The sequence below is a fragment of the Vidua macroura genome, chromosome 20, assembly GCF_024509145.1.
Source record: "Vidua macroura isolate BioBank_ID:100142 chromosome 20, ASM2450914v1, whole genome shotgun sequence".
NCBI lineage: Eukaryota > Metazoa > Chordata > Aves > Passeriformes > Viduidae > Vidua > Vidua macroura.
Genome location: NC_071590.1, coordinates 3,045,293 through 3,069,097, shown reverse-complemented (window position 1 = coordinate 3,069,097; position 23,805 = coordinate 3,045,293). Strand labels below are relative to the sequence as shown.

At 42.3% G+C, this 23,805-nt stretch overlaps 2 protein-coding genes across 2 annotated transcripts in view; one reads left to right on the top strand and one right to left on the bottom strand.

Annotated features, from left to right (window-relative positions):
- Positions 1-20,273, bottom strand: part of CASTOR2 (cytosolic arginine sensor for mTORC1 subunit 2) — a 117,372-nt gene extending 97,099 nt beyond the window's left edge. The window contains exon 1 of the mRNA XM_053995709.1: positions 19,896-20,273. Coding sequence (XP_053851684.1) covers positions 19,896-20,008 — 113 coding nt within the window. The 5' untranslated portion in view covers positions 20,009-20,273. The remainder of the gene's footprint in view (positions 1-19,895) is intronic.
- Positions 20,172-23,805, top strand: part of LOC128817458 (uncharacterized) — a 139,510-nt gene continuing 135,876 nt past the window's right edge. Inside the window, exons 1-3 of the mRNA XM_053995941.1 lie at positions 20,172-20,483; positions 20,639-20,720; positions 21,163-21,272. Of these exons, the coding sequence (XP_053851916.1) occupies positions 20,172-20,483; positions 20,639-20,720; positions 21,163-21,272 (504 nt within the window). The remainder of the gene's footprint in view (positions 20,484-20,638; positions 20,721-21,162; positions 21,273-23,805) is intronic.

Below are 23,805 nucleotides of genomic sequence, written 5' to 3'. Positions count from 1 at the left end.
ATTCACCAGTCCTCTGGACTGTGAGAAAAGGAGAAGTTAAGAAGCTGATCCTCTGTCCCCAGTGAAAAACAGAAAGGACTTTGTTGGGGGCTGTTGTATGTGCAGGATTAGGCCTGAATGATTTGCCAAAGGCTTTACAACAAATTGGTTGCTGAGCTAAGAATAGAAGCCAGGAATCCTGGTTCCTGGTGCTGTAGTCACTACACAACCCCTGCCTTCTCCCAAAGAGGGCACTCGGGCACACAGCTGGACTTGGATGCAGCAAGAGGACACAGTGCCCTTGCAAGGCTTCACTCGGGAATCTTCCCCCAGCTAAAATGCAAGAGCCCTGTGCTGGAAACTATTAAACAGCTGTAGCTTCAGCTCCTGGTTCAGCATTACACACCAGCATTATCATCTTCCTTCCTTATGCCAGGAATGCTGCAGGAATTTGCCTTCTGCAGACTAAAGAGAAAAAAGAACGAAAAAGATGATTGTGTGTCTGCGTGTGTGTGAAAAAGAACAGGAGGGAGAGAGAAAACGAAAGAGAGAAAATTAAATGCTTTGTCATTATATAGTTCAACCTTCTGGAAACAGATTTAGTAATCCTGTGCCAAGACTGTGACTTCAGTGTAAGTTTTATCATGGCATTGATCTTGCCCATAGTCCTACCACCTATACTGCAAGTTCTCAGCCTGCATTCCAGCTCCTTGCACAGTCTCTGCCCCAAGAAGCTACATCCTCAGTGCTTCAGCAGCAAAGGCTTCAGCCAGCTGAGCACTTTCAAAACACCACATTTTAGGAAGAACCAAATATCTCCAATGCCTGAGATATAAAAGATACAGGACTCAAAATGAGATTCCCTCAACAACAAAAATCTATAAAACCATCTCCCACACACTCTGACTTAACAAGGCTCTGCAGGGCTTGAGGGAGCCAATAGAACAGCTATGGTAAGTTGAAACAAGTACAAGACAAGGAATGAGTGGCAACAGATAGAGGAATCATCAGTGCACAATCTGCAGATTCTTTCAAAAGGCAGCAAGCTGGAGACAGCCAGACAGTGAAGGAACCAAAACTGTAATCTGAAAATGAGTAAATAAAATCCCCAAAACCCAAGCACTTAGTTTACTTAAGGACCAACTACTCAGACCAAGAAAACCGAGGTAATTTTGAAAGAAAATGACCAAGGGATACTATGGGGTTCTGAGAAAGCCAGCAATGAACTAGTTAACCAGAATATTAGATAATTCCACTGAAGCCAGTTTCCCACAAAAACACCTCCCAATTTTGGATGCAGGCCTCACATTCACTAGCTTGGTGCCATTTAACTATTTGACACTGATTTTCTATAACACATCAAGCAGGAAACACGCTCCCAGCCAGTGACCTGCAGACTGGGGAGGCCAGAAACTTCAGGAGGAGGCTCCATGGGGTCATACAAACACATGGGTAAAAATACCAAAAGTAACATTACAGAGCTTGTTGCTTCAAATCTGTCAGTATGCAAGCCTGGACTGAAGTTTACTGCTGGTTTAATAGCAATGTTAGACACAGTGAAGGTATGAAGGTGAAGCAGTTTTGACAGATTTCCTGGGAAGCTCCAGTGCCAGGGCACTCACTCTGTGGGGAAGGGCGTTGCCTTCACGGGAATCAACTCACACAGTGTCCAAGTAATAATTTTGTGCTGAGGTAAATAAATGGCAAGGGAGGAAGGGGAAGGGAATCTTTTAGATTAAATCATAGGCAAGCTTTCTCCACAGCAGAAATTCAACAGTATGCCAAGGTTTCCAAGCAAATCACTGCTGTCCAAAGAAAAGCTGAAGAGTAATTTACTAGATTTCTGTAAAATAAGCTTCATTTTTGACTGAGGCTGCAAAAAGCAAAGTTACAACTGCTGTGGAGTTTCAATTGGTGTGTGAAGCTTCATTCTAGAGCTGTGTGAACACCAGGCAGCATCTTCTACTTGAAGAAATGAACATAAGTGTACTGGAAAAAGCAAATAACACTTGGATCTATCAACAGATAGGTACAAAGTCTGTCATTTTCAAATAAATTAATGTCAATGTGGCCACTGCTTGCAAATGACTAAAGACTTCTCCTGTTATAAGGGCTCAGCTTGCTCACTGTCTATAAGAAACCATCTAATATTGGGCCATGCTCCTGTTAACTTCTTCTTCAACTGAGAATATTGCCCAGATTACAATAAGCCTGTGTTGCTGCCAGCTGTAATACAACCATACAGGTAACTGAAAAAAGGACAAAATGAGGCTCCAAAATTAGTCAATATCCAATAATTTAATCTTTATGAAACCCTTGCCTCCAAAATAAGGCAAACGTTTGGTGAAGATAAAATTACACGATGATTTTACCACAATTATTTGAGCAGTAGCAAGGTTCAGACTTTCCTGCTCTAAACAATGGCAGTATAAAAAGGTCAACCCTATTGTCACCTGTACTGAAAGAATCAAGATCTTGCCCCGGGCTTAAATAACAGCTGTCTAGAGAAGATGTTTCCTTCAATTAAAAAAAATAAATTAAAAGAAAGACTCAGCCCAAACCCAAAATTTACATGCAGGTTTTCTTAGACCCTTGTACCCTTTCTGCCCTGCATCCTCACCCTCCCAGCATGGCAGGTCTAGTATTGCTGAGCAGCCTGAGAGCTGTTCTGAGGCATCACAGCATCCTCCTGAGCAGCACAGACAGCTGTGAACAAAATACCAATGAAAAAGCCTACTGAAGGTGCAGACCCATGGCTTAAATGGAGTAAAAACTCTCTGGCCAGACTCCTTCAGCAAAGGAAGTCCTGTGCCAGTTACACTCTTAATCAGAATTTTCATGCCCAAGGAGCAAAATAATTTCTTCTTAAACCTCTTCATCAAGAGCCTGCTGAATAGCTGTTCTTTGAAATGATGGCACAGAGCCACCATGGATTTTTTTCTTTAACAAACCAGCATTGAACAGAATCTCACAGCCACAGAGGAGTAATAAAAGAGGAAGAGGTAACAGAGCAAGGCTTAGGGAACTATCAAACTAAGTACAAGCATCTTCACATTCACACTTCACAACAAACAATGGTATCACACCATGGTGGACCAGCAAAAAGATGGGAGCACGGTAAGCATGGGCTAGCCAGGAGAACAAAGGAATGGCAGAGCCTTGGTAAAACATAGGTTGAAGTAGTAGAAACCATACATATGAGTCTGGAATGTGATGCTGGGAAAGAACCATCAGTAATCCTGTCACTTGCTGATTTTCCCAGGCTGAGAAACCAACAACAAAACTCCATGCTGCTTCCATGAAGTCTGCTCATCTAGATCCAACTGGGATGTTTTGTCCTCTTAGTACAGGACTTCAGTATTCACACATTTCACCACAGATAATCAAGGCCTGGCTTTAATATAACATGAATTATCCAAGGATCCTAATGCATGGTATGCCAAACAAAGAAGGGTACTTTCCCAGAAACCTCAAGCATACTGATGTCCAATTTGCATGAACAGGGTTTCACAGAAACATTCCCTCTAACATGAATATTTCAGCCTGGGCTCTAACTCACCAACATCAACACAGAGAAACTTGTTGACTCTGCTATGTAGAGAACTGGGTTATTGGGGCATCCCAAGTAGATTTGTAACAAAATCATTGCCTTGAACATCGAAATTTCATTCTTGTATTTGTAGACAGGACAAAGAAAGAAATACTTCTTGCAAGAGAAAGCTCTGATCAAGCATAACTACCAAGTCAGACACATTTCAAAACACAGAGTAAAGCAAATCATTGCACAGCCATTGTGTTGTATTAAAGAACAGGTTGGCACAGGAGGTTTTAGGCTTTCCAATTCAATTCTATTTTTTCATCTGGCAGTGCTTTTCAACTTTGTACAGTGCAAAATACAGTGAACTGGTACAACCCTGGAGTTTGGGCTGAATGCCAATTGTTGGCCCTACAGCAAATGAAGCCAATAAAACAGGACTTGCAACCTGAACAATTGTTTTCAAAGAAAGATGGTAAACTCCTGGAGAAGTGGGAAATGTTTTCATGGAAAAGAGAAAGACACACCTGTAAGCTTCAGGTATTTCCTTATTACGAAACTTACCTTGGGGACATGATATACCTACTCAGCATTTTTTTCACTTCTTGCTGCCAAAAGTAGGTGATGTATTTGAAGTACATGCAAAGGTTAATCTCTGTAGAGATCACCATTTTGTAACAACCTGATTGTTTCTGTTTATCAACAAAGGCCGGATCCACATTTTTCAATACAATATACAAAGACCTATAGAATTTGAGCTAGACTGTTACTATAATTGACAAGAATAGGTATGTTTTCTCATATGGTTCAGAGATATCACAGTCAGACAGCATCTTCTCAAAACATGAAAGATGACACTTCATGAGACATAGATGTGCCAGGCAATAAACCTTGGAGCAGAAGGGTCCTTATTTTAATTCTAGTCGTCACTGATCAAGAGATACAACTGTCTTTCCAAGACAGACACAGGAGAGATGAAAACAAAGCAAACAGTTAAAGAAAACCATAAAAATGCTCAGGGTTTAATTTAAATCCTGGTGTACTTGTTCTGGTCTAATAAGAACAGCTGACCCCACAGTCTGCACAATTCCCGAGACCAGGAGATCCTATGCCACAGCTGCCTGCACTATTCACAACAGCAAGGAGGCCTATTTCAGTTGGGCACATGCATCTGTTTTCCCCTCCCCTTTTCACAAACTCACCATTTTGGTCCTAAGCACTCCTAACCACAAAAAGGTGTCCCAACAGGTTTGATACTTTGCACTATTCTAGGATCTTTCATATCAATGGCTGCAAATGAAGCTGTGGCCACTCTTCCTTCAGAAGAAATACTCCAGGGCTCCTTCAGCGCTGGCAGCTCAGAACTCACAAATAACCCTCTGGTAAGAAGGCAGAATGCATTCAGCACGATATAAGGCCTCCTGGGATCAGGACTCAAACCAGCTTCCTTCTCCTTCCTGTTCGTCTACAGCTCCCTGCATGGCTCTGGGTAAATCACGCTATCCTCCTGTGCCTAAATTCTACATTTGTCTAAGAGGGATAATCACTCTTCACTACTAAAGAGGGGCATTCTCAAGCTACACTTACTAGTGATTGACAGGAACCCAGGTACTACAGAAAAGCACCATTAAAAAAATCACCCCTTTGCCAAAAATGCTTTATGAAAAACAAATGTTTCTTAAAAAGCAGGTTTCAGATTCAGTTCCCTAGTAGTTGCCACAAAAAAAATCCCACAATTTAACATAAACTCTCTCTATCTAAAAATATCCCAACACAATTTGACAATGTCCTTTCAACCAGACATTAAAAAAAAAAAGCATACAGGCACAATTACATATGACAAAGATAACGACAAAACGAGAGAAGAAAAAAAGGTAAGCAATATTGTTCCTTCTAGCTTAAAAAAAATAATTATAGTGCACTCAGTTTGCTGGTTAATAGGTGCTGTGATGGGTCCTTAGTTCATCTTGGGATAATTTAAGAACAGAATGATTAGCAGTGTATGATGACAGTGATCACTAGCTGGTTCCTGGAGAGCTGATAAGTTATTAAGCCAAACAATGGATCGCTATTATGAGCAAGTCAGTGCACTAACTGTAATTTCCTTGAAAGCTGAGTGGTGCATGATTATACTTGTCCACTCAGACTGCCTGCTGGCAGCTCCATATTCTGCTATTGTTCTGAACTGCAGAGTCTTCCCACCGCCCAGGATACAGCCACAGAAAAATGTATTCTTCATATTCAGGCTTCATTGTGGCAGCTGTTGTCTGAAGCATAGTGGAAGAGAGACATTCTCTGTCCTGAAGCAGAACTATTAGAGCTCCTAAAAACATGTGGTTTTATTTGTCAGCAGGAGCTACCTCTATTTTCCAGCGGAGGCAATTTCCATTTCAAGAGAACTCTGACTTTGGAATGACAAATGTATACAGCTACAGACATACTGTACAAATGTTCATATATATGCGTGTTTATGTGTATTTATGCGTATTTAAAAGCCACACTTATATATGAGTACATTCCTGGTGGTTTTCTTTGTGAGTTTCAGGAAGACTGCTGTTACTACTGGAAGCTCATATGGACATCTTCCAACTCACATTGCTCTCTCAAGGTACAAGGAGAGACAACAGAGAACACCTCCATTAATGAGCCTACCAAAACTAGGAAGAAAAGAAAACAGAAAAGAAAGCAGCAGCTGGATGACAAGGACTTCAAAGTGGCTAATACACACATGGACTAAAAACAAGGCCTTCATCTGTCCCACTAGAAAGGAGTAGTCCTAGTGGTGAAGACTATGCAGGATGTGGAAAACAAGAGCAAGGTGCTACTGCAGACCTGCTGAGTGAGATGGGTAAGGCACTTACTTTCCTATGTGCCTCAGTTTCCTCCTCTGCAAAGCAAGGCAGCAGCCTCTGCCCAGCTCCCAGGGGTGCAGCCAGCACATGCTGTGCTGGGTGACCCTGGAGCACCGAGGGCCTGGGACTGCAGGGACCACTGCTGAGGCAGCACAGAGGCCAGATGCTGCTGGAGACATGGAGTGAAGCCAGCCCGCAGCCCACCTGGCTATGAGAAGAGAGAAGAACAGAGATCCCCATTTTTGATCCTCTGTAGTAATTCTCAGAAGTGTATCTTCACTCTTGCCCACATGAGCAGCCACACTAAGCCTTTCCTTCCCTTTGGTGCATCTTTACTTTACTCCTGTCCTGAATGTTACCAGCTAGTCTGAGCAGGAGGCAAAATTTTTAAAGCCCTTAAGCATCTCCTCCTCAAACAGCAACAGCCATTTTGGAGTCCGAGTCCTGCTGGCTTCCAATGAGCACTGGAGTACCCAAGTGCTTGTTTTTTTTTTAATGGGACTTAGGTGATCCTGAAAGTATTATCATGTGCCTCACATTGATTTGATATAAAGTGAACATTAAGTGGGAAGAAAACCTGACAATGAGAAGATTTGACAAGTGTTTAAAAGGTAAGTCCTAATTAAATTTAAACTTTGTTTTATGTAAGGCTCTTTTAAGGAACACATGAAATTCTTTCATTGTCCTTTTCTGCTGTGCTGATCCTTCAAGGAATATATAAACAGGAGTATGATTTAACAGGCCTAGGAAAAAGTAAGACTACCGCTCTATTTCAAATCCAGGAACTGATCTGTCACTGAATTTTTTCAAACCCAAGTGAAAGGGAAAAACGATTACTGTAAAAACACAAAGTGAGAAAATGTAATATTCAAAGTGGGATACTAGTAACACATACAGATAAAACGTCCCCTGTACTTTTGAAGAAAGGTTAACACCATTGCTAGTCACACACCTTCTACCCATATAAATAAATAGTTTTTCTCCCTACAAGATCTAATCATCTGACCATTCACTCTCCTGAGTAAAGAAAGGTTAACAAGTCAGTCATTTCCACACCAACTCTGAATTAACCAGCCCATAGCCACACTACTCCAACTGTGAGTCTGTACCATAAACATAAACAAAATGAGGTGGCTTCAAAGTGTAGGGGGTCTGATGTTTTGGGTTTTTTTTTCTCTCCTGAACTTGGAACACACACAACAGCAACTTCCAAAACACTGGAGATGGAAACTGTTGAATCAGGGACAGGAGTTTCATCAACTGTTTTGCTATGATGCTCCAAGTACACCCTAAGTTATCCAGCCAACAGAGACTGCACCTAAAGATAGATCCTATCTTTATGATAGATTTTATGTAGTGTGGCCATCCACTCATCTCTACGAAAAGCACATGGTTATGGTAGTAGGAAATCTCAAAAAGAGATAAACAGCAGTAACTTGCCATGGAAGGCTATAAAACATGGACTAACAGCCAATTACGTGCCAGTTTTAAGCCTCAATGCTTCTATAAACATAGAAGAAAATTAATTTCAAACGTATGCTCATGGACATCTCGGATGCAAATTTTACATGAAGCATGTAACTTATACATGCATATATTATTTAGCATTTCTGACTTTGTTCTTTTTCTTTTTTTTTTTTCTGCCAGCAATAGTTAGGTCATTATCACCTTTATAATGACATATCCATTCAAAATACACTACTTCACAAGATCATCAAAAGCCAATAGGCAACTATATTGTTTCGGGACTACTTCATATTTAAATCATTGCCTAAAATTACAATTCAAACACCATCTGAATGAACAAAGCCATTCAAATGGGTACAGAACACATAAATTTACATCTACATTAATCATTCTGGCCTGATTGCACACTCCTGTGCAAACAAGAAGTATTTCTGGCCTGTCACAGCATAAGAGCTACCAGGGGATAGCTCAGTGATTCCATGCAAACCCCTGCCTTATAAACTTACCCTTCCTCAGACATGAGGCTTTCCCTACATACAGACACAGAGCACTTGTCCTGGGATCAAACCTCAGCAGTCCCTGGAATACAGCACTGGGATGGGTAATGTGATAAAGCATAAAGCCAACAGCATGACTGTATGTACAGGAATTGTAAGAACCACTCAGAAATGCTTGGAGTAACTTGATACCAATAGGAGGAGTACAGAGAAAACACTTCCCTACAGTGAGGCTCCATCACATGACCACTCTTACAGTGGAATTTCAGAAACTGCACAATAACCAAAGCACAACATTTACTGCAGGGCATGCAGCACACAATACTGCACTTAAAGTCAAGCTAAGTCACATTTGGGCTTCATGTCATTCTAATACTTTCCCTTACTTAGGTCAAGGACATAAATGAAACTTCTGTGTAGAGGGCTTGGGTAGAAGTAGCTTCATTAGCCTTGTGCATCTATCCAACATCATTACAAACTGTAATTAAGTTGTCTGCACCAGAACAGAAGTGAGTACATGCCCTTTCTCAAGGCAAGCTTTGCTCTTACCAAGCTATGGAATTTTTTGGCATCTACTTTGTTTCAGCTAGTTTTTCACAGTTTAAAGGCAATAAGCAGTTTCACCTGAAATGCTCACAAAGCAGCACAAAGGACCAATGAATTACTTCAGGAAACAGTCTCATTCATACCAATAGTTCTCTCCATAACCAGGAGGTTGCACAGTTTCACTTTAGAGTTTCAAAACCACTTTGTCGTGCTGAGATGAGACATTCAATCATACATTATAATGTTATGTGGACAGTATTGCCAAATGGAGCAAAGCATTAGAATGTGAATGAGGTCAATAACATGTTAACACAGCAGAGAGCAAAGCTCCATGCATGGCTTTAAGCACAAGATCCCAATGGACAAAATCCTGAGCAAGCTGCTTGAGTAACCTCTGCCTTGAGCTGGGGGGTTGGGCTACCTGATCTTTAGAGATCCTTCTTGACCTCACCCATTCTGTTAAGATTTGATATTTTCTAAGTTTGTGATAATGTACCAGGCTTGGACTGAAAACTGCACAAAAAGCTTGAGGCTTCACTGTTGCATTAACCCTTGGTTCCACATCAGGCTCCCAGGCAGTCATGAGCCATCCATGCTCATTCACAAGGCCAGCTCTGGCCTTTATCACTTCCCTTCCTCTGTCTCCCCATTAAACCATAAAGCCTGCTCTGGTCAAACCAAATTCTTGCTTACTCTTCTGTGTTTAGCCAACATCAAACTGGTGTAGCAAAGCAGCTTCTGGCAGTCATCAAAATATTGTTACACTGTATGCCAGGAGGACTGACAAGAAAACAATCACTGAAAAACAAAATCTGTGTTAAAAATGATGCTCTGTTCCTTAGGATTCCAGTTGTTCTGCACATCTGGGCCTTGTCTGCAATGCAGGTAACTTTATCCATTTTATTTTCCATAATGAAGCATTGATTTTGTTTGGGAAAAAAAAACAAAACAAAACAAAAAGCTATAACCACTCTACATTGCTGGCATTTTACCTGAAGAAAAATCTCTTAACAAACAATCTATGTCAATTTGTGACCACTTAATTTGTGAGATGGAATTTTGCAAAGCACATAGTCCCACCACTCACAGCAGAAAACCATTCACTAACTAGACTCACCTGCAGGAAGCTCAAGAGAGACTGAGCCACAAGTGTGTGGTTTCACACCTCGCTGGCTCAGCAGATGCAAACAAACTGCACACAACAAAACTCTGCTTGGCTTACAAAAATGCCAAATGGGAAATAACATGCAACTCACAACACATCATCTCAGTATATCATAAATTGCCTGAAATTGATCCCCACAGCAGTGAAAGGCCAATTCTAACACCACCCTTCTGCAACCAAGTACTTTGAATATGAAAACAATTAAGAGCATAATTTTATTTTAACATTAGCTCATCTGATAGAAAGATACCTGAAACCAAACAATTTTTGCAGAGACAATATTATCTTAGGTGTGAGATAATTTAAACAACATTTATCAAAATATGTTTGCTGCTCCAAACTCCAAAGCAAATTAAACAAGTCAGCTGAGGAGAAGTCACTGACAAAGCCACTGTGACCAGTCCACTTATGCAATACAGCAGATTCTGCATATTATCTTCCACAAGATGGGTGAATATTTTTCTCATTTCAAATTACTCAGTTTTGTTCAAAATGATCAGTAGTTAATTCCAGGTTGGGAAACAAAATAGGAACTGAAAAGGCAAGTAAACTTGGTTTTCTTCTTCCAGTCTGCAAATAAGAGGTAGATGTGGAAGGCTGAGACCTCCCAGCTCCAATGTCCTGCCAAATACAGTCTCAAGTCACCAGCAGCTTCATTTGTTTAGTACAGGTCATGTTACACTGCTTATTTATAAATACAAAATAAGCTGAGATTGTTTTTCCTAAATACTTAATACATATAATACTGTATCGTAGTTTAAAAAGAGCAAATGGAAATGTTTGCTTTCTATGTTACAAACTCTTGATTTCCACCCAAAAGCAACTTGAAAAAGATCACAACTGAAAGACCAATCATGATAAGTCATCCATCATTTGCAAAAAAATAAAGACTAAGTAAATCTGTGTAAATGTGTACAGTTGCATAGATGCATGCAGAGTATATCCTTCTCAGTATTAAGAACTACCTTTTTTCCTTCCTGCCAAGACTATTTGCAAGTGAGTGCCTTAGAGGTTATCAAGGGAAAAGAGTCAATCTTTCTTTAGGAAAAGAAATAAAAACTACAAATGTTAAGCAAGATTAACATGGGCCATTTCAGTCAAGGTCTCAGACTTACCAACTTCCACCAACTCACCCTGTAAAAACATGCATGATATAAGAAAGGTCTGAATACTGATCTTTTAACCACAGAACTAAGATAAATATTCACATATTGCTAAAACCAGTGCATATCATTACCCAGATTCTCTTCATGTAACTTTCTTTAAAAGTCTGAACAGAAAAAGTCAGGGAGAATCACACGTACATTTTTAACTGTTCCACTCATGTCAAAACTTGCAAATTTTCCCCTCTCAGGTTCAGAAATTCCCTAAGTATCAACTTTTTAAATTCATCTATTTGAATACTTTGCACAAGACTTAAAGGTTGCATTTTGCTCCTAAATAGGCAGATCTTATGCCATCTCTAGTACCCTCTATAATAAGAACTCTAAAACTTCACAGGAAAAGAAGATTAACTTCTCCTTTACAGTTACATCTTAGTCAAACATACATTCACACTCCCGAGAGGGTTTGGTTCCTACTTTATAAACAATTTATTTTGAAAAATTTTGGGTCAAGGACTGCTTACCATCAATAACAGTCAACATCTCTCTACAATTACTGGCCAATAAGTAGTATAAGTATCTTAAAAACATTTATTCCATCACATTAACAAACAATAACTGGATCACAACATTTGGAAAAAATCACTTTGCCTACCCAGGCATCCCCACAAAAGCATACCTCAGAGATCCCCAAAGGATTAGTAAATGGTTTTCTGCCACCAAGCAAACTTGCCCCTTCTCTCTTCTACATGCCAACCCTGTGCTAAACAGCAGCTCTGGTATCTGCTGGGAGATCTGGTATCTCTGGTATTACTGCTGGGAGCTTCCTAAAGCAGGCTACAGATCAGAAGTAGGCTTTTTAGTTTAATCTCTAGTAAGCCACATTTAACAGACCAAAGTAAAGTTGTTCTGGCTGGTGAGAAAGTTTAGGCGTTCACTGCATTTCTTTGGAGGTGAAAATAAAACATTAATAATCAGTACATAATGTTTATTATATATCAGACCACAAAAATAAGATCAGATGCTCTATTTCAATGATCAGTACAGTAAAACTTTGTGCAGTACATCTGGGACTAACAAGGGCTTGTATAGTCATGGAACTGGCTTAATCAATCTTCATTTCTTTTGTGCCATAATAGAACATTTTTGCCTGTTATTTTCTTTCTTAACAAATATATCTTATCTACACAAAACTCAGCTGAGTTGAGGGTGGGGAGAAGAGATCTTTTTACTTTGAAATGCTAACAGCAGCTTAGGGGCTTTACTCTGCTGATTCTGAACTATAATGAATGGAGATATTTCCTCACATTCCTGTTGGATAATTCTTCCTTTGCCAGCCTTCAGTTACCAGCAGATGAGAGCTGGAGTTTACTCTTGAGTTGGCAGTAAACAAAAGAACAAATCCATACTGTTTCTCATGAGAAAAGAAATTGGAGCCTTTTTCCAAATATATTAAAACTCTAACATGCAGGATGACTAAGAAGATGTGTGTTGGATAAGTGAGGTGGTGTGCTAAACAGAATTAAAAAAAACAACAGAAAGACATGTTTACAGAGAATGACCAAGGCATTGTCAAAGACTTCAGCTGTCAAATAGAGCCTAATTTAAGTTATAATTCAGTAGAGGGGTAGACTGTAGATTCAAACTGTTGTGTTAATGAACAATTCAGCTGTTACTTCTAGATGATGAATGCACAGTATTTATACTATCCCATAACAGACCTGCACTGGCTCTATTGCTGAAGCACACCAGTACCAGCTTGCAGGAAGAGCTATTTAACTGATAAAAGCCACATTTTTAATTTAAATACTGACTTTCACCTCAGAGTAATAAAAAACCATTCATCTGAGGGGATCTTTAATGAGTTTCATGGCAAAAGAGGAGTATTTTTTACACTTTTCTATTTCTCAGCTCAACATGAGTGGGCACCATTGATGTTTCTTTCACATAACTGATGTTGTACCTTATCCACAGGTGATGCATCTCATCTATGTGAGAGCTTTCCCAATAAACTGAAACATGGGAAATAAGGACAAACTACAGGCAAATATCTATTTATTTTAAAAGTACAATATCTAAATCAACATTTCTCCAGCACATAGTGCTGCCCAGCATTACACTCTAGGTTTGATCTAGTTCCATTCCACCTTTTGAATCTCATTTAGTTTCTAAGCACTCCTGTCAGTTTCTGACTTGGCACGAGCCTCAGCCTGATGGGACCACATGGTAGGTTGAGGACTGACTGCATGATAGAACTGCCAGGCAAAGAAAGAGAAAATCAAGCAGTGCCCCACTGGTAAGCCATGTGCCAGAAAGCAGAAAATAAAGGGAAAAAACCATTTGTAGATAAACAGTAAGAGACCATCAGGAAGGAAACCTGTTCCTTCCAAGGCTTAACATGTTAAAACACTGCAGAATGCTCTCATAGCCCAGCAGCAGCTGAAACACCCAGCAGCCTTGAACACAAACTGATGACATCCACAATTAAAGAGCTTATATACTTCCTTAGCCCAAGCAAGTAAATTCTGCTCTCTCCACCTACTCAGTTAGCTGATTCTCACTAGCTCTACTCATCCTGAACATCCACCAGCAAGTTCAGCACCATAAATGCTCATGGTGACACAAACAGGGCGGCAGAGTGCTCTGGGGAAGGGCAGGCAGGCAGCTTTAGCCATGAGGCTTCCCATCACTGCAGCCTCCTGTGGGAGGCTGGACATCAGCACTCACTCCTTCTGTAACAGATGGTCGCCAAATCACACTGAAAAAGAAGTCCCCACACCTCAGATATCACACACATATACACACACCCAGAAAATAAAATATTCAAGGCATTTGGGAGTTTTTGCCACAACAAAAGGAAACACGAGCAACAAGTTTTAGATGAGTAGATGTGACTTTGTAACTGGGAAAAGCCTTTACTCAGTGGTCTTCCTAGGATGCACAGGATGGCAGAAGCCATGAGAGACAAAAAAAAGGTTTTAACGATAGGAGTAACTTGCCTTTGCCAGATAATCATCCAGTGTTGCAGGCTGATCTGTTTCTCATATAAGGGCATAAACAACATGTGTTTGTCTGAGTTCATACCAAAGGAAACAGACTGCTGATCTCAATGTCCTCAAATGATGCATGGATACATTTTAAGCACTTGTTTGTCCTATTATATTCTGAAGTCCAAAATAGACTTTTTATTACAGTATCTCAAATTTCAGGACACCTATACAGTAAACAAGTGATCAGGGAATGAGAAACACTTATATTAATAGCAACAGCACACTGTTCATAAGTAGAGGTGTCAATTATTACTAAGCAAAATGGACAGATTACCAAAAATACCACCACAAACTTAAAGACAACAAATCTAGTTTTATTTTTTACTAAAAGCCCAAAGAAAGTCCAACTTATTCTGTACATTTTATCCCCATTCACTTACTTATTGCTGCATTTTTATTGGAATGAATGTTTTTAAGGACCTCTCCACACTAAGAATACCTTCTGCCTCCAAGCATCCCACTGTAGAGGGATCACTACCTCCCATCTATCTTCTCTGGGATCATCCCATTCACGTGGACAGCTATCTGTGTATAGTGCCAAACCTGTTAGCTTGCATAGTGCCTGTAATTCTGTGTCAAGTCACCAATATACATAAACTGGAGCATCTTGAAAAAGAACCCAGCGTGACAGATGCTTTTGGAATGGCTGCATTTAAACATTTCAGTTGATCAAGGTCTCATCCTTTACACATGCAGAACTTTTTCCTTCTCTTCAGCATTCAAAAATAATGACCATCTCAAAACAAAGAATATAAAAAAACCCTCAGAGATTTTAAAATTTGTGATGCTAGACACATGACCTACAATTAGGTAATTTAAACACCCAGCCCTGTGAGCAAACTAACTGCTCAACTTTATTCTATTTAAAATTTAATAGCTTTACAATTTAAATAATACCTTTCTCCCTCAACCACTTCACTACTTACCACTAAATCTTTATATTAGTAGTGGAAGAGACAGGAAAGATAACTTGTTAGCACTGACTCCAGATGTTCAGGGGTCTACTAAAGCATTACCCAGAAATCAGGCTAACTACATGACATAGACCCAGTGCTTGGAAGAACCCTGATCCCACTTTATTTTCCTGGACTCTCCATATATTTTTATATACTTTCCAAAGACAAGGCTAGGCTCACCTTCCTACTATCTACTGCATGCACTGGTGGCTCAATGCACGCATTATCCCAAACTGTCCTCCATTCAGATTTAACTCCCATGTACTAAAAGGAATCACAGAGCTGAGTCTGAAGAAACCCACAAGGATCACAGAGTCCAACTTCTGGCCCAGCACAGCACCATCCCTAAGAGTCACACCATGGGCCCGAGTATTGGCCCAACACTCCTGGAGCTCTGCCAGCCTTGGTGCTGTGGCCACTGCCCTGGGGAGCCTGTTCAGTGCCCAGCCACCCTCTGGGGGAAGAACCCATTTCTAACCCCCAACCTTCACCTCCCCTGACACAGCTTCAGGCCACTCCCTCAGGTGCCATCGCTGTCACACAAAGCAGAGATCAGTGTCTGCCCCTCCTCTTCCCTCACCAGGGAGCTGCAGACTGCAATGAGTCCCCTCAGTCTCCTCTTCTCCAGCTGAGCAGACCCAGTGCCCTCAGCAGCTCCTCACAGGCTTCCCCTCAAGGCCTTCCCTGTCCTCGTGGCCTCCTTTGGCCTCTCTCGAACAGTTCAAGATCTTTCTCACACTGTGGTGCCCAAACCTGCACACGGCTCTCGAGGTGAGGCCGCCCCAGGGCAGAGCAGGACAATCCCCTCATGGCCCCACTGGCAATTCTGGGCCTGGAGCCCCAGCACAGGGATGTCCCTGCTGGCCCCAGGGCACTGCTGGCTCACAGCCCACTGGCCACCAACCAGGACCCCCAGGTCCCTTTGTGTGGTGCTGCTTTCCAGCATCCCCTTCCCCAGTCTGTACGCACGTCCAGGGCTGCCCCAGGGCAGGCGCAGAATCCGGCACTTTTCCTTGTTGGATGCAGTTATAAAGTAGTTTGCAATTAGGGAAAAAAAAAAAAAAATCAAGACAGGAATGTAGCAAAACAGTATTTGTATCAAGTCCTCAAGCAGGTTACTTGTGGCACCTCTCCCAGTAACATGAGACAGTTTAACCAAGGAAGCAGAGACACATAACTTTGGTGTGAGGGAAGCCGCTCATTTTGCAGCACACAGGGAGATGAAGGCAGGAGTTCTCAGATGAGCACAGTTCTCTGCCCCACAGAACTACCATTTACAGAGGCACATACAGAAGAAAAATAATGCAATGATGAAGCCACACACAGTTGTTTTATTTACATGTATAAACACACTGCACAGCTTCTGAATAGGTGAGAATCCTTGGCACCAAGGAACTTTGAAGTCAGACACAGAGACACAATATGCTGAGCTGGAAGGGACTCACAAAGATTATCGAGTCCAACTCTTAGGTGCATGGCTAGTATGAGGGCTGAATCCCCAACCCTGGTGCTATTGGCACCATGCCCTAACCAACACAATCAAAAAACCACCAGAATGGTGATGACAGCAACAGCAAAAACATTAGACACATGCAAATCTTCAGCATGCCACTAAAAAAGACACGGATCACTCCTCCACTGGGGTGCCTGGCAGAGCCTGCTGAAATCAGTAGGCCTGCACTGACAAAAGCAGAACATCAGGAGCACAGTCCTCAGTGTAACTGCTTAGCAGTTCCACTGTTATTTATTCCTAGATGACCTCTCTTAATGCAACTCTGCATAAAATACCTCATGCCTAACTTAAAGTTATGATTAATAGTATTTTTCTTTTCGCTTAGTTCAGCCCACTATTTAATTCACTACTGGTCTCACCTCTTCACCATGTTAGCTGCTGTCTTGCTTCTGGCCATCAGAATAGTCTCAAAACTGCTGTTCTCTGTACCAGAAAATATTGCTATTGTAACAGAAGCTAAATTAAAACACTTGTGTCATGAACAAGGGCAAGAGTGTGAGAGAGTGGCAAAAGGCCAAATAAAACTGGAGATTTGTTACTTTTCCTTCCCAAGGGGATTAAAAAAATGTGCAAGACTTAAAAATACTGTTTCAGCCCTTTTCCCTGATGTATGACAACATGAAAGAGACCCTCCAAATCACTTTTCACAGGAGGCTATGTAAAAATCCTAGTTTCTTGCATGACTAACATAAGAATATTGATGATGTCACCCCTTTGGATCAAATCTGTCCTACAAATCATTATTTCTTACTGGCAGCCTTGCAGCACAAGTAAAACTGTTTAATGTCTACTGGGAAAAATGTAGGTGATGTAGTAACTGTTATCTTTGCTATCTTTTTAGAAAAGATTAGCAGGGATGTGGACCCCCTCCCTCTTTCATTCTCCTGAGGGGTTCTTTGCACATGGGGTGTGTGGGAGAGGAGATTTGTCTTGCACCCCTATAAAAAGTTTACTTTTGAGCATATTCACTTTTTAAAGGAAGAGGAAATAGAAACAGTGGGGTCATAAATCTACAGAGTTACATCTCCCAGAGACCCTCATCATTCTTATACACATGATGTTGATCAGAGAAGATCCGTGGGGCAGGGACCTTGTTTGCCACAGGGCATGCAAAAGCACTCAGGAGAAAGCATTTCAGTGCTGTCAGTTGTCTCAAGAATGACACAAACAAGCTTCCCCTCCATCTCTACTGTCTGCAAAAATAACAAAATTAACAAAAGGGAAATAGAGAGAAGTTTCCCATGCCAACAAATCCTTCCACAAACATCTGTTGTTCCTGAGCAGTGAGATTCCATGGAAGGTAAGGAAAGATTGATACTCAGGGTGTATATGTTAAAACACAACACAGCAATCAGAGACAATACAAAACTGTCAGGTGCTGCACCCAAATGCTGGACAGGGTATCAAATCCCAAAGGGGTTATCTTACTGCCCTGAACCTTTCACAGCTCTCTAACATTGAAATATTGAAATGTAATGTGAAACAAAAAGACAACAAGACCATCCCTGAAGTTTAAAAAATAAAAATAAAAGTAAATAAAAATTAATAATCCCAAACAAATAGAAAAAGCCCCGTGAAACTCCAGTCTATGCATTGAGAGTGACAGATTAAAGACTTCATTGTTGACAGTAAGAGTGACATTTTATGCATGGGAGAGGAAGCAACAAGACCTTCAAAAAATCAGCAGCAACTTTCAATTACAATGAAACAACACATAAAAATAGTAGCTGAAGAGTGAGGACCCTTTAATGCCCTGTGGAGTATTCAGGGACAGCAGTAAACAAGGTGCTGATATACTTTATACTGCAAACAATGTTAGTGGAAAGCCAAATCAGAGTGAAATTTCAAGGCATGAAGTTTAAGATAAAGGGATGTAATCAAATTACACCACAAATGGGTCCATTCATCTGTAAGCATTTTAACAGAGAGCATTGAATTACAGTTTGAAATAAAACAAATTAATTTGCTTTCTATTTCTTAAATATCTATTCATTATTTTCCTACTGCCAAAGAAAATTTCCCACCTTAATACAAGAATGAATGTGGGGAGAAAACTGGAATACTAATTATCAGGCAGGAAAAACAAGAAGAGTTTGAATTGTGTTATTTACATTCCCATTCCCCTTTCTGAATAGCATGAAGTCAACAAACTAAGTGAAGACAGAAGAATCTGCAATTGCTATTCAAGTTGTTTTGTGCAAAAGGCCTAGCACCTTACATACATCCAATAAACTGGCCACAGTGTTTTCTTTCCTCCCCCTAAAAAAAAAAAAAAAATTCTCACAGTGCCTTCAGTGCCTTCCACTACGTTTTTCTTTTTCCCGAAAGCTATCACAATCCAAATGACTTAACACCACAATACTGAAGTGCAAGGCATGCATTGCCCCTCGTCCTCCCCCAATTTGGCAGCGCTGGAAAAAGCACCTTTTAAACAAACCCGCGCGTGGAGGACCCGCTCTTCTTCTAAGTGCCGCAAGGAACAACAATCCGGGAGGGGGAAATAAAAAAAAAAAACAACAAAACAAAACCCTACAAAAACCAGAGAGAGCGAGAGAAAAAACCCACTAGCACTCCTGCTCCTGCTCGCCGGGCTCTGTTGTTGCCTTTGTTGTCCGGCGGGCGCCCCGAGCCTGCGGCTGGCCCGGCCGGGCCCCCGGCCCCCACCTGCCCTCATTCATCCGCCGGGCAGCGGCGGGCAGGAGCTGCCCTAAAGCTGCACGGGGGCACCCTGAACTCCAGCGATGGTCCTCACCGCCACCTCCCAGTCCTGGCATGGGGTTTGTGCTTAGGGAAGACGCAGGTGTTCTCCTCGCCCCCCTCAAAAATCCCTGTCCTCTGGCGAGGAGGGCGTCCCCCCGCACCCAGCAGCCTGACTTACTGCAAGGAGGGTGCCATCACCCACCCCAGCACCCTGCCCCTTGGCAGGAAGGAGGGTGACCCCTACCCCGACGCTGTCCCCTTGCAAGGAGGGGTGTCCTCCATCCCAGGACCCTGCTTTATATTTTTTTTTTCTCCCCCAAGGAGGAGAGCACCCATCAAGCCACCCCCTTTCCAAGGAGGTTGCCCTGCTCACTCGCAAGGCAGATGCCCCCACTCCAGCCCCTCGGAGAGCAGGAGGGTGCCCTGCCAGCACCCAGTCCCCTCGTAGCAAGCAGGATACGCCCCCACCACTGTGTCCCCTCGCAGGGAGGACAGCCCCCCTCCCCCGCGCTGCCCCATCCCCAGCACCTACCTCGTCTTAGAGGACAGGAAAGCAAGTTTGATTAATCCATAGGTAAACAACTGGATGCTCTCCTTGGCTATGCTGGCCACTCTGAGCCTGTGCTCTAGGATGTGCAGTTCCATCTTTTCCTCTTTCTCATTTGTAGTTCATCTATCCCTGGGGTTTATGTTGTGTTTTTGAATGGGGAGGGGGAGGGGGGGCTGTTATTGTCGGTGCCTTTTTTTTTTTTTTCCCCCCTCTCCGCTTCTGTCTGTTCCTTCCCAGCTCCGGGGGCAGGAGCAGGGGATGAGGGAGCAGAGGGTGCAAAAGTTGGAGCGGCGGGGAGGCCGGCGGGGCGCGGAGCGGAGCAGCGGAGCCCGGAGCGCCGAGCAGCTGGTGCTCGCTGGAACAAACAACTTGCCACTCAAGCCCGGCCCGGCGCGCATGCGCCGCGCCCCGCGGCATGCCGGGACTTGGAGTCCGCGGCGCCGCCGCCGGGGCCGCCCCGCCCCTGAGGGCGCCCGCCCGGCCCCACAGCCCGCCCGCCCTCAGGGGCGGCTTCGACCGGTCGCTAAAAAAAAACATAAAGCGTTAAAGCGAGAATCGGCGCTGGTGAAGGTGTTGTTTTGGTTTGTTTCATTTTCATTGCACCTGTCGGCTTGCTGGAAAATGTTTCACAGCCCAAAAAGCGGCCAGAAGGAGAACTTTAGAAGTTTTCATTAACAGCAGGGAAATACTCAAATCTTTACCGTGTTCATTCCTTCACGTGGCAGATGGGAAATCCTTGTCTATTTCACTGTGCAGCAAAAATAATGGGGGAAAAAAGCGTTCACTTTGCACGTGAGTGTTGCAGAGGTAAGATGACAGCTGTCAAGAGCATAAAACCATTACAATGTGTGTGGTAATGCTGGAAGGGTGAGCGGCCCGTTTGGCCCTGTTCTTGCCCCACTCCTCAACACAAGGAGGCTGCATGGAGGCAGGAAGGGATGGGCCTCCAAAGCAGTGCCAGAAATGGGATTGCTCCGGCAGTGCCCCAGGCAGTGTGAGCACCTCTGCACTGCGCCACTGGCACCGCGCTGACCAGCACAGCTGTTAAATTCAGCCCTGGGCTGCTCAGAAAACAGGGCTTAGGCAATAAAACTGGTTCAGGTTCTGTACGAGGGTCCCTCTGACTTCAGATCACACTGATTCTGCCGTGAACACACCAACAGCACCTAGTCACTATGGCCCTTTTCACCAAAAGATTTCAAATAAGCTTTATAAAGACCATCAAGAGAAACCTTTCTGTTCTACGCAGGGAAACTGAGTCATGGGATGTCTCCAACGGCCCAAGATGAGGGCTCAGCCAGCAAAGCCATACTCCAAGTAAATCCTCTCCCCTACAGAGCAAGAAGAGCTCCTGCAGTTGTAAGTTAAGTTTTTTAGGGTCTGTTGTGTTGCAGAAATCCCTTGTCTGGAGACAAGCTTCCAAAACTAGGATTTCCAACCCCTTTCTGTTCTGTTAATTATCATGGGATGGCTGTATTTTTTCCCCTGGACATGTCTGTTCTTCCTCTGTCTGTGGCTATACACCTGAAAGGCTGTCTTAATTTTGCTATATCCAAAAAGGAAAAACTTGAAATTTGAGGCATTCATACTGATAGTTTGTCAAAATAATTTAGAGGAAATGCAACCAACATAAAGTATCAAATCTCTACTTTGTTTTTAAAAAGCCTTTAAAAAACTAGTTTTCCTTCATGGCCTCACAGTTCAGATGACACTAGGCATTGCATTTTAGGAAGCTGAAGGGGATTTTTAATCTGCTTCCACTGCCAGTTGAAGGTCTTACACTTCAAAGTTCTGAATGTGTCTGTGCCCAGCTACAAAAAATGCCTGCAACTGCATCTACAAATCACAGAGATACCTGTGTTCTTCTAGGACAATGCAGACCACAGAGTCCAGAAGGAAACAGCCAGGGACAAAATACACAGATGCTGTCTTGGTTGCTGGGATCTTCCAGAGGAAATCAGACAAATCTAGCCTGAATAATTTCTAAGACATGCTGCAAAACTTTCCTCTTTTAAGAGATTTTTCCATCGTAGTCAGGACACCATTCACAATATCAACTGTTCCCCTTCCCACATAGAGAAAAATATGTTGCCCCCCAGCAGAGCTTTCTCAACCCAGAGAATCCAGACACTCCAGGAAGGCCACCAGGGATTATGCTGTTACAGACTAATTACCACAGAAAATGCTTACATGAAACAATGAGAAAGTTAGAACAGACCCAAAGGTAAAATCAGTGGGAACCTTTTGAACAAGCAACTCATCAGAGACTTTGTTCTGCCCGCAGGGAAGGAGAAAAGGAGTCCCTGAGTTAGTCATCTGTATTTACTAAAAAAAAAAAAAAAAAAAAAATCAAGCAAACAAGCAAAAAGAATCCCACCCCCCGAGCCCACAAAACACAAAAATACTTCTTCATTTTGTGAGTTTACATCTGGTGCTCTCCAAAATTGCAATGTCTTTTCTGGGCCTGTTCAGCTGCTATAGTTTTCCAAGTCTTCCAAAGAAAGCCTAAAGGCCTTTGAGCTAGAAACTCTGACCTCATGGCTACTGTGAACCTTCACACAGTTGACTGTAGGAAGCATTAGGAAAATATAAAGCCCTACCAATGCTCAATAAAATTTTCTACACATGAAAAATATGTCTAGCTCAGCACAGGCAAATTTTTCAAGAGCAGGCAACCTGGCAATTAGCCAAAATACTAATAAGGGCCCCCTCCTCCTGCTGACATTAGTATTCAAATCTCTCCCTTGTTGCCAGGTACATCTGGGAGATTCTATGCAGGGAGCAGCCTAGAATGTGTTGTTAGTATACATAACATACTATAATATTTTTTGATTACTGCAGTTTCAAGTTTGCCATATTTTTGCAGCTTGGGAGGACTCAGTTGGCCCAGGCCAGCCACAGAGCAAGGTCCTGTTGTGCAAGATGATGTAACTGCCCATTTTTACTAAAACCAAAACTCATTCCCTGCCCACGCAGCTTGCAGTGTCCATTACCACAGCACATGCTGGGCAGGCGGAGCTCAGGAATGGGGAGCTCGGACGAGAACACAGGCAGAGGAGATAGCAGCAAAACAAATCTCACCAGGCTCTCTGACTCATCTCCTGCCTGGATGGCGAGCACAAGTCATAAGCAGATGAGATTTCTAAGTGCTCTGGGTGAGATACTACCCATAGCACTAAGCAGAATTTGGGGATTGAAGCCTTGAGGCCAGAGGGGGTGGGGGTTTCTCCAGTAAAAAAATAGAGACTGTACTTAGACCAACAGGGACTTCTCAGCTATCCTGGCTTCTGCTCATGATCACAACGACCTAACTGATGAGTAGTGCAAGAGCCATCTCCTGCTTGCCCTGGAGCACTGTTTATCTGGGAGTGAGGTCCTCAGGAGGAATGGATTATTTTATGAAAAACTTGAGCTCAAGGAGATGGTCTGCATTTTTGCCTTGAGCATTTCTCTCAGTGGCAACTAAGGTACAGTTCACCAACAGTTCTCTGGGCGACTCTGCTTTTCTGAGTCTGAATTTTGTCTGTGAGCAAAATTTCTCATAAACTACACAGAAGTTCACCACCCAAGTGTCTGCATGCAATTTGCACACTGAAACACTCACCAACAATCAGCTTCAGCAAATATAAATTGAAAATATGTAGAAATAGTTCAGGTGAAAGGAATGTAATTACACACTGTGACGAACAGTTCATGAAGGTGAGCACTGCACACAGAGGAAAAAAAAAAGGAGAATCATGCCATCGTGTTTTATACAGTTACTACAAACTACAGCAGATATTTCAGTATTATTTTATTTAGATGGTGGAAATTGTTCTTAAATAATTTGTAGTCTTTTCTGATATAATGAAAAAGCCCAATATTATTTTATTTAATTCTCAAAGATGAAGTT